Source organism: Phocoena sinus, chromosome X (genome assembly GCF_008692025.1).
Source record: "Phocoena sinus isolate mPhoSin1 chromosome X, mPhoSin1.pri, whole genome shotgun sequence".
Taxonomy (NCBI): Eukaryota; Metazoa; Chordata; class Mammalia; order Artiodactyla; family Phocoenidae; genus Phocoena; species Phocoena sinus.
In genome coordinates this window covers 14059825-14073616 of record NC_045784.1, presented here as the reverse complement: position 1 = coordinate 14073616, position 13792 = coordinate 14059825, and the positions used below count along the sequence as shown (strand labels likewise).

The 13792-nt window shown below is 42.5% G+C and overlaps 1 protein-coding gene across 2 annotated transcripts in view; it reads right to left on the bottom strand.

Moving 5' to 3' along the window:
• REPS2 (RALBP1 associated Eps domain containing 2) overlaps positions 1–13792 on the bottom strand; it is a 227760-nt gene that overhangs the window by 109973 nt on the left and 103995 nt on the right. For both annotated transcript variants that reach the window (XM_032620885.1, XM_032620887.1), the window contains exons 6-8: positions 7867–8005; positions 2503–2566; positions 357–499 (exon numbers count right to left, since the gene is read on the bottom strand). In XM_032620885.1, coding sequence (XP_032476776.1) covers positions 357–499; positions 2503–2566; positions 7867–8005 — 346 coding nt within the window. The remainder of the gene's footprint in view (positions 1–356; positions 500–2502; positions 2567–7866; positions 8006–13792) is intronic.

Here is a 13792-nt window from a genome sequence, read left to right as displayed (position 1 = left end):
GGCTGGGCCTAAAGATGGTAAGTCAGCATTGGCTCTACAGGAAGATCTTCCTCCTAATTTTTTATCAGCTGGGGATTCAGTAGTTGCCTGGTCCACAATTTTCATGAAAGGGTTACGTGGCTTTGGTTCAAATCCACCCAGACAGTACTAGAATGGAGATAAAAGATGACTCACATTTGCTAGATCATCCCTATGACTCACATTATAAGTTGTGAGAGTCTAATATCAGTTAATGAACAGTAACTGTATATACAAAGGACTCCACAAAGTGTCTGGACAACATCTTAAGGAACAAAACTCTCTTCCAAGATCTGGAAGGAAACGCCTAAGGTTTAGGATTTATGATGAGGCATTACCTGCTTGCAGGTACTCCGGCTGCAGAGTTGGAGGCAGGCTCTCAGGCAGTGGGTAGCCGTTCTTCCGGGCCACAATGAGATGAAACGCAGCACAGAACTCCGGCAGGCTCAGGGCTCCATCGCAGTCAGCATCGCTCAATTCCCTAAGGAAAGCAGATGTTATGAGCGCCTAACACGGGGCTCAGAAGGAAAGTTACTCAGCCTCAAACATGCAAACACGACTCCCAGGCTCTCTGGTGGAGGCCCTGCAGGGTCCCCAAACCCATATAAAATCTCAGGGGGCCACACGGAGGAAGAAAAATTGACACCACTAGCATGAGTGGCACTTTATAAATAAAAATTGAAATTCTCCAGATTCTCCAAATAGATCTGTTTTACAACAGACTACACGAGTTAAAAAAAACTATGGGACAAAAAGGAAAACGATGCCCACAATTCACACTTAGTTGACAGTCATTCAGTAAATGAGTTGTGTGAACAGCCCCGGACTTGGTGCTCAAAACAGTCAGAGGAAGGGCTGGCCCTGCCCTTTCACCGGTGTCCTGGCCATTATTCAGTTACCCAAGCTCAGATACAAGCACTTCATTTCTCAGCTTTAAGGAAAAACCTTGAACTTTTCAAGTTGCAAATGTTGTATCAAAACTTTGCTTGAGAATTCCCTCCTGGGAAAACACAAGTAAGCTCAGTAAATACTGGCTGAACTATGTTTTCAGATAAAACTAGCAACTAGGGAAGGCTGGAACCAGATGAGATAGAAAGGAAGAAAGGGAGAGGCTTGAAAAGGCTTATCTTTGCTTCAGCCGTTGTTTCCCACTGAAAAGCAGAGGCCTATCTGCCAAAGTAACTAAGACCCCATAAGCTCAACCAGCCTCTTAGGTGTACAGAGATGAGTACGCTTGTGTTAGGACAAGCAGAGCGAGAAGGCATATACAATCATAGTAGAAAGGGGGTTACTATTTGAAAGAAAAATCACGGAAGGTAAGCTCCGGAACTTTCCTTTGGACCCTTCACATCCTTGTCCCCCTTGAATATTCAGAAAGCACCAGCTCCCCGAGGTGAGGAGCCAACAAACTGTTTCAAACACTGGGTGGAGAGAATCCCACAAAGCTTACATGGATATGTCTCAACAAAAAGAGAGAAATCCTCATGCCAATAATGTTAAGACTGGGAATTCTGCCAAAACAGACTGTATTCTTTACAAAATGATAGTTTCTCTTTTTTCCTAGCTTTAAAGCCTAATAAGGCTTGCCACTTTTTTTTTGAATGCTATAATATATTGCCGAAAAACCGAAATTCAGCTCAGGATCCCAGATACAGTGGCATTCACAAGTGTCAGTGGAATAGTTTTCCAATATGATGCACAAAACATGACAAGCAATTTTAAACCCTAATTTTTTTGTAAATCCTCATGAAAAAAGTTTTACATAAATATTCCAATACTTTAATTATATATTTATCACAGTGTGGTCTCCCACCCAGTCTTGAGGAAGAAGAGCCCACACGCAGCCGGGAGTTTACAGAGGTATGGAGCGTTTTCATAAACGCAAACAGAGCCATCTGGACCAACCAGCGCAGCCCTTCTGGAGACGGTGATGGAGCCGGCACAGCAGCAAAGCACCGGGCACGCCACATGTGCAAGTCTGAACCAGGGCCCAGCTGATAAACACCAGCCAAATTTACGAAGCTCAGAGGCAGTGAGAAGAGTCAAATTTAACTTAATTCCAAAATATCTGTGGAACTTCTATTCACCTGGCCTCATAAAATATTATAAAGAATAGCTTTTCAAGGTTCTCTGGTCACTTACACCACATCAAGTAGAAAAATCTGAAAATAAAACACACAAGATGGAAATTCTCGTATGCTCACACAACTGCTTAGACTGAAAAGGCATCTACGTGAGGACGATAATTAGGAAATTGCTTTTTAAATAAGAGCCCAAACAGTGCGTAGTATGTGCCAGACACTATTCATTGTGCTTTTCATATAACTTACTTAATCTTCAAAGCAACAATAATCTAAGTTCTTTTCATTCTCTTAGTCTGATTTTTTAAAAATTCAAAAGATTAGATTTTTAAAATGCAAAAGTAGGAGCTAAGGGATGGCTATGGATAACAGTATGATACTATGAGGCATTAACTGTACTTACCATATATAGGAGAGTTCTGGAATGGAAAGCTTTGATTTGGTGAAGAAGTTCTTGGCCACAGAACCTGTCAAGAGCCATTGTTTAAATAAATCATGAATTACTTATCTAGAGCAGCTTTTATATTTATATGTAAATGAATCACCATTTTTTTCATTCAGCAATTCCTACCATATAACCACAAATATAACAATTATTCATCAAAGAAACTACGAATTGTGTGGCTAAAAGCAACATACAAACGGCTTTTAAAAGAGTATGTAAATTAGAATAGGGCAAAAGAACTAACGGCATAATACTTAATTATGACATGAAAATTATATGAATTCCTTCTTTGTATTTCCAAAAATCTTCAAAATTTACTAAAAATTCAAAAGATAGCTATCAAAATTATCAAAGTAAAAATCTGTCGAGCACTTTTAATGAACAGATGCAAAAGTAATACAGGATCATGGTAGGAAACAGCAAAAAAGAAAAACTAACACCATTAATCTCATCATACTAGAGATAAGACAGACATCTTGAGAAAGCGTTTCAGTGAGATTTAAGATCTCTTGGTGGCTCTTCAAGAATCGTATCCAGGAACCTCTTGCTACTTTCTTTATTCATTGCAAATTTACCAATATCAATGGAAATCAGGTAATCATTTCATTTTACATGTAACGTAGCTTCAAGTCCCAACTGCACTTAAAATGTTTAGACCCAATCCTTATTGAGATTGAAATTTTTATGCTTTCTGCTCTCAAAACAGTTTCACAATTCAAAAGCCTCAAGTCTAACACAAAGAACACTCAAATCAAAGCCCTAAACTCTATTCTAAACTGATAAAGTCAAAAATCTTTCCTTAGCCAGCACGAGACTTCTAACTGGCCTTGAAACAAAGGATTATAGTGGACCCTAAGGCAGACTTATTTTCCTTTGATAGATGAAGGATCAAAGACAAAGTACCCTATAAACGAATGAGCCGTCTCCCCAAGAGCATCCTGGAAATAATGCTGACCCAGGACTGTTGGCCATCCATGCAGCCTCCTTGCCTTGTCAAACATTTGTCAGAAATGTCTTGAAAGCCCATTTGCCAGCTATTTTATACAAAGAAAGGCATTCTCCCCTAATTTCATTCTTCTTTTTCCCTCCTGATCTCCTTTCTTGAAAGTATAATAGGCTCAAACCCACAGCTAGAGACCTGGCCTGGCCTTCACACCGTAGAGAGAGACTGTCGGCCCACGGTGTCCCAGAGTGGTTGGGTGGCGCCCACAGGGAAGATGATGGCTAACGAGGTCAGAGAAGGAGCACTTGAGCAAGCCAGGTGCTCCCTCCTTCGGTGCTGACAGAAGTTCAAACGGGGAGCTGGAACCCTCGCCCCAGCCCCACCCTCAAGCAACAGAGAAACCCCAAACAAGCCTCCTTTCCTTGCTCTCTCCAGCCATTTTCAGATCCACCCGAGAGCCACATGTGGGGCAGAAGAGGTAGAAGGGAGGCTTAAAAGCTGTCAGCAGTCAAAGATCAAAACCATGAATCCAGACTTTTTCTTACAAGGGGTCTCTCAGCCCAGTAAACTACAGCTACCCACAGCATTGATCCATCAGTGACTGAATGTTAATATATCCAATATATACAGATCTTTAAAAAATAATAAAGACCAGTAAACCACTGTAAAAATGGATTGAGCTATGAGAGTTCAAAGAAATAGATGCAACTGACTCTTAATCATATTGAAAAAAAAATGTTCAACCTTGTTCGTGAGACATCTGTAAGTTAAAGCCACACAAAGACATGATTTCTTGCCTATCAGATGGGAAAAATACAAAAGTTCAATAACGTGTTTCAATAACAAGACTATGGGAAAACAGGCACCTCATACAATGCTGGGGGGTGACAAAATGGCACAACCCCAAAGAAGGGGTGTTTTGCAAAATCACATTTGACCCGGTAATCCCACTTCCAAATTATCCAAGGATACACTAACAAAAATATAAAAAGACATATGCAGAAGGCTATTTACAAGAGAAATATATGTAATAGCAAACGACTAGAAGTAATCCCAATAAAGAATTGGCTGAATAAATGACTGCACATTCACACAATCTGTAAGAAGAAACAAGAAATATCTCTACATACGACTACAGAGTAATCACCAGAATATATTAAGTGAAAAAAGCAAGGTGGAGGAAAGAGTAAGTAGTATGCTACCACTTATCTAAGAAAATATGGAGATAACACACACACACATATATAGAGATATGCACATATATGTATTTGTTTCTATTTTTAAAAACAGACAAATAGGCCATTAAACAAGATGTTTACCTATAGGAACAAGGAAGGAACAAGGTAGAGGAGATAGGGACAGGAACTAGACTTCTTTGAATGTAGCTTGTTTTGTAGACTCAACTTGAGGACTGTGTTAATATTTTATATAAGTAAAAAATTAAATTTTAAGAACACAATCCCTAAAACTTGAAATCAAAACAAATAAAACTGAAAAGCACAAAGTTGGAGAACTCTCACTATGCAATTTCAAATACTTACTATAATAATCAAGACAGTGTGGTATTGGCATTAGGCTAGACATACAAATCAGTGAAACAGAATTGGTAAAGAAATAAACCCTTACACTTACAGTCAGTTGAATTTTGACAGGGAACCTAAAACAATTAAATGGGGGAAAGAAAAGTTTTTTCAACAAATGGTGCTGGGACAACTAGATATTCACATGCAAAAGAATGAATTTGAATCCCTACCCCATATCATATGCAAAACTTAGCTCAAATTGGATGAAAGAACTAAATATAAGAAATAAAACTGTAATATAGGGAATTCCCTGGCAGTCCACTGGTTAGGACTCTGCGCTCTCACTGCCAGGGCCCAGGTTCAATCCCTGCTCTGAGAACTAAGATCCCACAAGCCACACGGCGCGGCCAATAATAATAATAATAATAAAACAAAATTAATATGACCTTGGATTAAGCAATGGTTTCTTAGATATGACACCAAAAGCACACGCAACAAAAGAAAAAATAAACGGAACAGCAAAATTAAACTTTTTTGCTTCGCAAGATACCATTAGGAAAATAAAAGGACAAGCCACAGATTGGGAAAAGAATATTTACGAATCATATGTCTGATAAGGAACCTGTGTCTAGAATACACAGAGAACTCTTTCCACTCAACGATTTTTTTTAAAAAATGGCAAAGTATCTGAATAGGCATTTCTCCAAAGAAGATATACAAATGGACAGTAAGAGCATGATAAGATGCTCAATGTCATTCTCCATTCAGAGAGATACCACTTCACATCCACTAGGACGGCTACAATCAAGAGATAAAAACAAGTGCTGGCAAGGATGTAGAGTAAGACACTACTGGTGGCAACGTAAAATGGTGCAGCCACTTTGGAAAACAGTCTGACTAGTCCTCAAATGGTTAAATACAGAGTTATCCTATGATCCAGCAATTCCACTCCTAGGTATATATCCAAGAGAAATAAAAACATACATCTACACAAAAACTTGTACACAAACGTTCACAGCAGCATTATTCTTAACAGCCAAAACAACCCAAAAGTCAATCAACTGATGAACAGATAAATAAAATGGTGTCTATCCATACAATGGAATGATATTCATCCATAAAAAGGAACGAAGCTCTGGTACATACCGCAACATGGATGAACCTTAAAAACATTATGCTAAGTGAAAGAGGTCAGACACCAAAAAACACTTATTATGCAATTTCATTTATATGAACAGCCCAGAACAGGCAACTCTATAGAGAGAGAAAGTAGTTTAATGGTAACCTAGGGCTGGGGGGTGGGGAGAGCAGGAATGGGGAATAAATGCTAATAAGTAGGTAGTTTATTGGGGGGAGGTGCTCTAAATCTAGATTGTGACTATACTACACTAAAATCATTGAATTGTATACTTTAAATGGGTGAATTTAGAGTATGTAAATTACATCTAAATAAAGATGCTTTCTAAAAAGGGACATCAACTAATTGCAATGTATGAACCTCTCCTGACCTTGATCAAACTAAACTTTTTTAAAAGGCATTTGTGAGACAATTGGGGAAATCTGAACAAGACTTGATATTAAGTAATTTGTGGGGTTTTTTTTAATGTGCTAATGAGTTGTGGTTATGTTTTTAAAAGAGGCCTTATCTTTACAGATACATCCTGAAATATTTTCAAATGAAATAGTCTGGTAATTGCTTCAAAACCATCTAGGCTGAGAGAGGGTATAAATAAAACCAAATTGTGAGAGCTGACTGATAGGTACATAGGAGTTTGTTATACTAGCCACTTCAGTTGTGTCTGTATTTGAAATTCTGCAAAATGAAAAGGTTAAAAGAAAATAAAAACATTCCTAACAGCTGCCTATTTGTATCTGGCTAAATATCTGTATACATTGTGAAAAAACTCACTCAAGCAGTGGGTAAAGTTAGCAAGTGGTCAATAAATGCAATCTGGGTTTCTGCTTTTTTTTAAAATCATGTTGTCAACGTTAATTTTTTGTATCTACAATATTCTGCCTTCAAATAAAGCCATTACCACCAACCAGAAAATGATATCTGCGTTTATACAGGTACATTTCAACTACGGACCTTATTTCACGAGAGAAAATTAATCTTAGTCCACACTGCGATATGTCAGGTTACAATTATCAAGGACATATTGTTATTCTTCACAATTGAAGTATAAAAAGGAAGTTTTATGAATTTGTCTTCCAGACTCTACTATTTCACTGTTTGTTTAGTCTTCAGCCGGGTGAAATGTAGGCACGTGGGAATTAAATCAGTTCCTCTCAGCTTGAATTTTGCATGAGAATTCGATAGGAATATGTATTTCTGAAGATAACCCAGAAGAACTAACATGTGGACATAAAAATGCTGGCCAATTTTCCTCCCATATTTTCTCTCAGAAAAACCAGAGGAGAAAGACTGCAGCCAAAGAAAACGAACATGAACTTGAACTCTAAGGTGTATATAACATAAGGAGACCTGTGACAGCAACTCTTTGGGAGGCTACACTATGTCCTTGCTGTAACACCAACATAGTGAGTATGCAATTAAAGGTGCGGCACTAATTTCAGGAACTGCTCCAGCTAATAAGGCACAGGATCTGAACCAGGATGCTCCAAATTCCCATTTAACCCCCCTTTGAAACGGAAACATAACTTTCCCAATATCACTGCCAAGTGTTTTTCTGCACGGTTTATAATTGATGAGACATTCAACCTCAGAGAAAAACAAACTAAAATCATAGAAGGTTGTTGTACTCATTTTGTGTGGACTATTTCTCAAGATGGGCGCTGTTATTTATGTGAGACAGTGAGCTGGGACCCGTGTTCTCACCCGCCAGACTTTGTTACCTGAAATGAAGGAACTCGGATCAGGCTGAAGGGACCGGAACTGGTTGACATAATACTCTCGCTGCTCTTCCGTTATCCTCCAGGGTTCATCTGGGTAACTACTGTTGTTATCCTGCAGTTCTCTCTCCACTGAAAAGGACTTTAAAAAGAAATCAATAAGCAGATGCTCACAGAATCTGTCTTTTGTGAAACAAAGTAGAAATATTAAACCCAAGCATTATAATTTTTTTTCCTCAAGGGAATGAATTTAAACACCTTGTGAGGAGAATTTAATGGGAATGTAAACTTCTGAAGGTCAGATATCATGCTTTATACCTCTCTTTTGTATTTCCTAAAGTTGTTAACAGGTCTGAGCATGAAATACTGAACACTTGGGTGAGTGACAAAAGATTTTCCAATGTGATGAAGGGGAAAAAAATACAATCGTTCTTTTCTTCAAATATTCACCACATTTTGATCCTTTCAAATTAGTTGAGTAGATAGTAAGGTAATCTAGATTCTTTTTAAACCATTTTTTAAAAATCTAGAACAGCTATAACCACACCATCTTTCTTTCTGAGGTATTCCCGTTGTATAAATCTGGGAATCAAAAGCTCCGAATCAAGTCCCACGTCCCCAGGTCCCACCTGAGTGGCAAGTCAGGATCACCAAACCTCTCCTTCCACATCTGTGAACTGGGGGTTCTACTTAGTAATAGAGCTGAGTGCAAAGATGGGCTGTCATGGTACCACAACAAACAGGGTAACAAGGGGTGCATCCGACCTGCCACTAGGGGGCATGCAAGTCAAATTTGAGATTTTAAGGATACAGAGAACCAAAGTAGTAGCGCAGGAGAAAAGAGCTCTGCTAAGCAATGGGGAAAGAAGCAAAAATGGTGATTCTGGAAGGAGCAGCACAGGGCTTTGCTGCATCCCTCCCATCTACCCTAAGGCTAAGGTGCTACTTGCCAAGGGCCACCTTCATGGAACTAAAAGGTAAACACAAGGAGGGTGAGCCTTTAAGACAAAAGGAGACTAGGAAAGAAGGGGAGAGGTATTACTACTAATACCCATCAAGGTGCCTGCTTCTGAATGAACACACTACCAAGTTATTAATCATTAGGAGGGTATTCTACTCACTATCCCCAGAAAAGACAGCAGACCATCTCTGCCCCCTGCCTCAACCTCCCCAACAAACACACACCACATTCTGGAAGTAACTCTTCCCTGGAACACTTGGCTCTCCTCTGATGCCATTCAGAGAAGAAACAACTCTGTAAAAAGTTTGAGCTGTGATATGACCTTGAGATGCCATCTTTGAAGTTTGCATACTAGATGAGTTTCCACTAAATCTAAATCAAACCGTTTTTAAATGCCCTGAAAGTCACTATCCAGTAGTTAATGCCTTAAATTCATAGAGTGTTTTGAAATTTACAAAGCATTTCATACACCCCTATCTCACCTGAGCACCTCAAACATTTGAGAGGTAGACACAGCAGGTATTAGTATCCTTTTCCCAGATGAGGAAACCAAGGCTCGGAGAGCTTAAGGGACATGCCCATATCCTTCACTGAACCCCTGCAGTCAGCAAATACGTGCCCACTTTTTTTTAATCTGTTGCCAAAATCTCCATGCTAGGTATTGGCTGCGCATTCCCTGGCGCTGACATGGAAGCTTCTACTCCCCTAAAATGCACTCTCCTTCCCACCTGGAACCGAAGCTGCCATACCCAGTCGTTGCTGGTAGTGTCATCCCATAACCATCTGCTCACCCTATTTCCTCTCCCATATTACTTGACCCCTGAGCGGCATCAGTGGTCTCTTAGCAGGTCTCAAGTCTAATCTGACAGCAGGAATCGGAAATGGACAGGAGAAAGTGACCGATTCCTCTGCTTAAAAGCTTTCAGGATGACCTATTGCCCAATAAAACAAATCCCCCTCCTCCACCTGGCTTTTAGGGCCCTTATAATCCAGCCTCCTCCTTGGTCACTCATATCAGGCTTCTGATAGCCCACATGCTCTCTCCTCATGGGTCAGGTTTGCATCTTCTCCCCAGACCACCCTTCCTCTGATCCCAGCCCACTCAAATCCTACCCATCTGAGCTTCCCTGGTAGTGCAGTGGTTGAGAATCTGCCTGCTAATCCAGGGGACACGGGTTCGAGCCCTGGTCTGGGAGGATCCCACATGCCACGGAGCAACTAGGCCCGTAAGCCACAACTACTGAGCCTGAGCGTCTGGAGCCTGTGCTCCACAACAAGAGAGGCCACGATAGTGAGAGGCCCGTGCACAGCGATGAAGAGTGGCCCCTGCTTGCCACAACCAGAGAAAGCCCTCGCACAGAAACGAAGACCCAACACAGCCAAAAATAAAATTAATTAATTAATTAATTTTTTTAAAAATCCTACCCATCCTCAAGTCCCATGGCCCCAAAGGACTCTCTGACGTACCTGCCAGGTCCACAGCCACCGCAGAGGCGCTACCTGCCCCCAACCCCCAGCTCAGCTTGGCTACGAAGATGGGTCTGGAACCACATGTGCACAGCATGGCCCACCTCATGCCCGGTCTCCCCCAGCTGAGTCCAAGTAAGTGTGGGTGGGCTCACAGTTGCTGGCCTCTGGGATGCTCTGGCACAGAAAGCTTTTCTCTAGCGAGAACAAGCTGCGCCAGATGCTCATTCTTGTGGATGTGGATAAAAAGTAGAAAGATCAACAAGCAGAGAAAGCAGACCCTGAGCAGATGCATAGCAGGGCGGGGGTGCCAAGCAAAGGCCAACTGGGACTTAAAGTCACAAGGGAGCAAGAAGTGAGCACAAGCAGAATCTGGGAGGAGCGCAAGTACTAGAAAGAGTCCAGGGTGAGGGTGGCTGCTGGCAGCCAAAAGGCAAATGGACAGTGAAGTCTACTTCAACTAGTCTGTTCATGGCGGAACAAACGTGAATAACCAAGAACTCCCATTCCTGGGGACCACTGGGCCAATCCTTGTCTCTCATTTCTTGGATTCCCATGAGAACCCCAACCCCTTCCTCCTTCTCAAGAAAACTTAAGAGCTAACAAGGAGAATTCCTGCTCCTTAAAACCAAAAGTGCCAGGGCTTCCCTGGTAGCGCAGTAGTTAAGAATCCGCCTGCCAATGCAGGGGACGCGGGTTTGAGCCCTGGTCCGGGAAGATCCCATATGCCGCGGAGCAACTAAGCCCGTATGCCACAACTACTGAGCCTGCGCTCTAGAGCCTGCGAGCCACAACTACTGAGCCCACGTGCCACAACTACTGAAGCCCGCACACCTAGAGTCCGTGCTCCGCAACACGAGAAGCCACTGCAGTGAGAAGCCTGCACACCACAACAAAGACTAGCCCCCACTCGCCACAACTAGAGAAAGCCCGCGCGCAACGACAAAGACCCAACGCGGTCAAAAATAAATAAAATTAAATTAAAAAGTGCCTTCCAACAATGAGAGAGGGCATGTGAACACCAGGCAACCCGTACCTGGTGTGGCCCTTCTACCAGCCTGCCCGAAACATCTTAACCTACCCCCATCTCTTTCCCCTCGCTTCTCACTGCATGTTTTGAAGTAATTTGATAAATCAAGTGATTTGAGCATCTTAGAAAATATGAATCCTTATTATAAGTATGCTAAGTATCACACAGTTTGAACATTTAAAGTGCTGTTTGTTACATATCTTCATTCAGGTTTCGATCTGGAGGGCGAGAACCATATCATCTTAGCCTTCATTCTGCACATAGCCCCTAGCAGGCTCAGCACAGACACTACAAAAGTCGGGTGGGGGCCACTTATTGACGGGCTCTAACAACTTCACGGGTATGTCTTATGCTGAAAGAGATGCAAAAACACTACTCTATGCTGCGTGTAATGAAAGAAAGCCCATGAGTCCATTTCATATTTTATTTTATTTTTTTAAAGAATAACTTGATTTTTTAAAAATATTTATTTATTTGGTTGCACCAGGTCTTAGTTGCGGCAGGCAGGCTCCTTAGTTGCGGCATGCATGTGGGATCCAGTGGGATGGAACCCAGGCCCCCTGCGCTGGGAGCGCAGAGTCTTATCGACTGCACCACCAGGGAAGTCCCCATTTCATATTTTAAAGTTTGAGATCTATCAACAGACGTCCCTGTCGGTCCCATGGTCTGATCTCTATGGAGAGGTTTCAAGTTCCTTATTCATTAAGTGAGTGATTTCAGAGACAGGTGGAAGGGGCGGATCACATTCCACGTTCCCTGAAGCCGAAATATTCCAAAAGAAAGCTAATCTATACTACAAGAAGCCAAATGATGCGAACTTTGCTGCAGAAACACTGACCTGCTCATTCATTCATTCATTCATTCACAGACACTTATTCAACATCACCAACATCCCAGACACTAGTCACTAGGGATACTCTCTGATGGTCAAACACATTCTTTTTCCCAGGAAGCCTAGAGTCCAGTGAGGGAGAAAGACGGGCAATCGCAAAACAGTGAGGTGTGAGCTATGGTGAGACAGGGAACTCTGGAGCTCCGCGGCTGGGAGTCGTTCCACCGACCGCCCGCATCCGTATCACCTGGGGACTCGTCAGAAATACAGAAGCCCAGGCCCTACCCCACACCTAGTGAATCATCAATTCTGGGAGTGAGGCTCAGGCATCTGCGATTTAACAAGCACTCTAGATGATACAAAGCACACTCAAGTCTGAGAAGCAGTGCTACAAAACACGCAGGGCAAGGCAAGGAAAAGGAACAGCATTGGCAAAGACATCTTAAAATGCCAGAAAATAGCTATCTCCTGAAAGTAGCTTGGTTGAGCTACATACGGATAGAATGGGCTGACAGTGCAGAGGAGATGCGAGTGGAGCTGCCTCAAGACGGTCCAGACCAGCGGTCCTCAACCTTTTTGGCACAGGGACCAGTTTCGTGGAAGACAATTTTTCCACGGACCGGGGGCGTGGGGCGGGGAGAGGATGGTTCAGGCGGTAATGCGAGCGATGGCGCGCGGTGGGGAGCGGCAGATGAAGCTTTGCTCCCTCGCCCGCCACTTACCTCCTGCTGCGCGGCCCGGTTCCTAACAGGCCTCGGACCGCTACCGGTCCACAGTTCAAGGGTTGGGGACCCCTGGTCCAGACCATGAAGGTTCAGGTGCACCAGGTTAAGGGCTTTAAACTGTATCTAGAAGACAATCGGGAGCCACAGATAAGTATGACACAGGCCAATGAAATAATCAGATTTGAGTTGCAGAAAGATCACTTCAGTGAGGAGAATGGAAGGGAAGACTAAAGGTCAGAAGACCAATTAAGGCCATATCGGCAACCCCGGCCAGAGGTCAAGGTGGCCCAGAGGTAGGGAGGGCTATGAGGGGAGTAAGAGAAAAAAGCCACAGGGCCCCCACCAGATGAAGGCCCATTCCAGCAGCAGGATGGCTGCTTGAGACCTCTCTGGCAGCAGCTAGGGGGCCATCTCCTCCAAATGAACCCATAAGGCAACCGTAACAAAGACGTGAAATCGGTCACCTAAGAGAGAATGTCTAATTGCAAAGACTGGAGGCACTGGGCAATGGGGGCGGGGGAACGATGGAGCCTTGGACTTCCGAGGAGAAGCCGGAACCAGGAAGAGACCCACCTCCGTGTGCACCCAACAGGAGCCCCAGTTCCACTCCAGCTGTAGTGATTTGCTTGGCTGGGTGGAGATTTTTGCTACTTGGTGCCAATTTTGAGCTCTACCAGCGTTTTTAAGAAAATATAAAAGGAGGGAGAGAGAGAGAGAACAAGAGAGACAGAGAATCTTCCGCATCTGTGTGCTTAAGCCTCATACATATGGTTCATTATACAGTTTCTCTAGACACAGGAGAATTAGATTTGCTTATATTTAAAACATTCAAACCCTTGGTTTTGTTTCAAGTGAAATGCAAATATCTGGCACTGCAACTCGTTATCTCTGGGGAATACAGGCTGTTTATAATG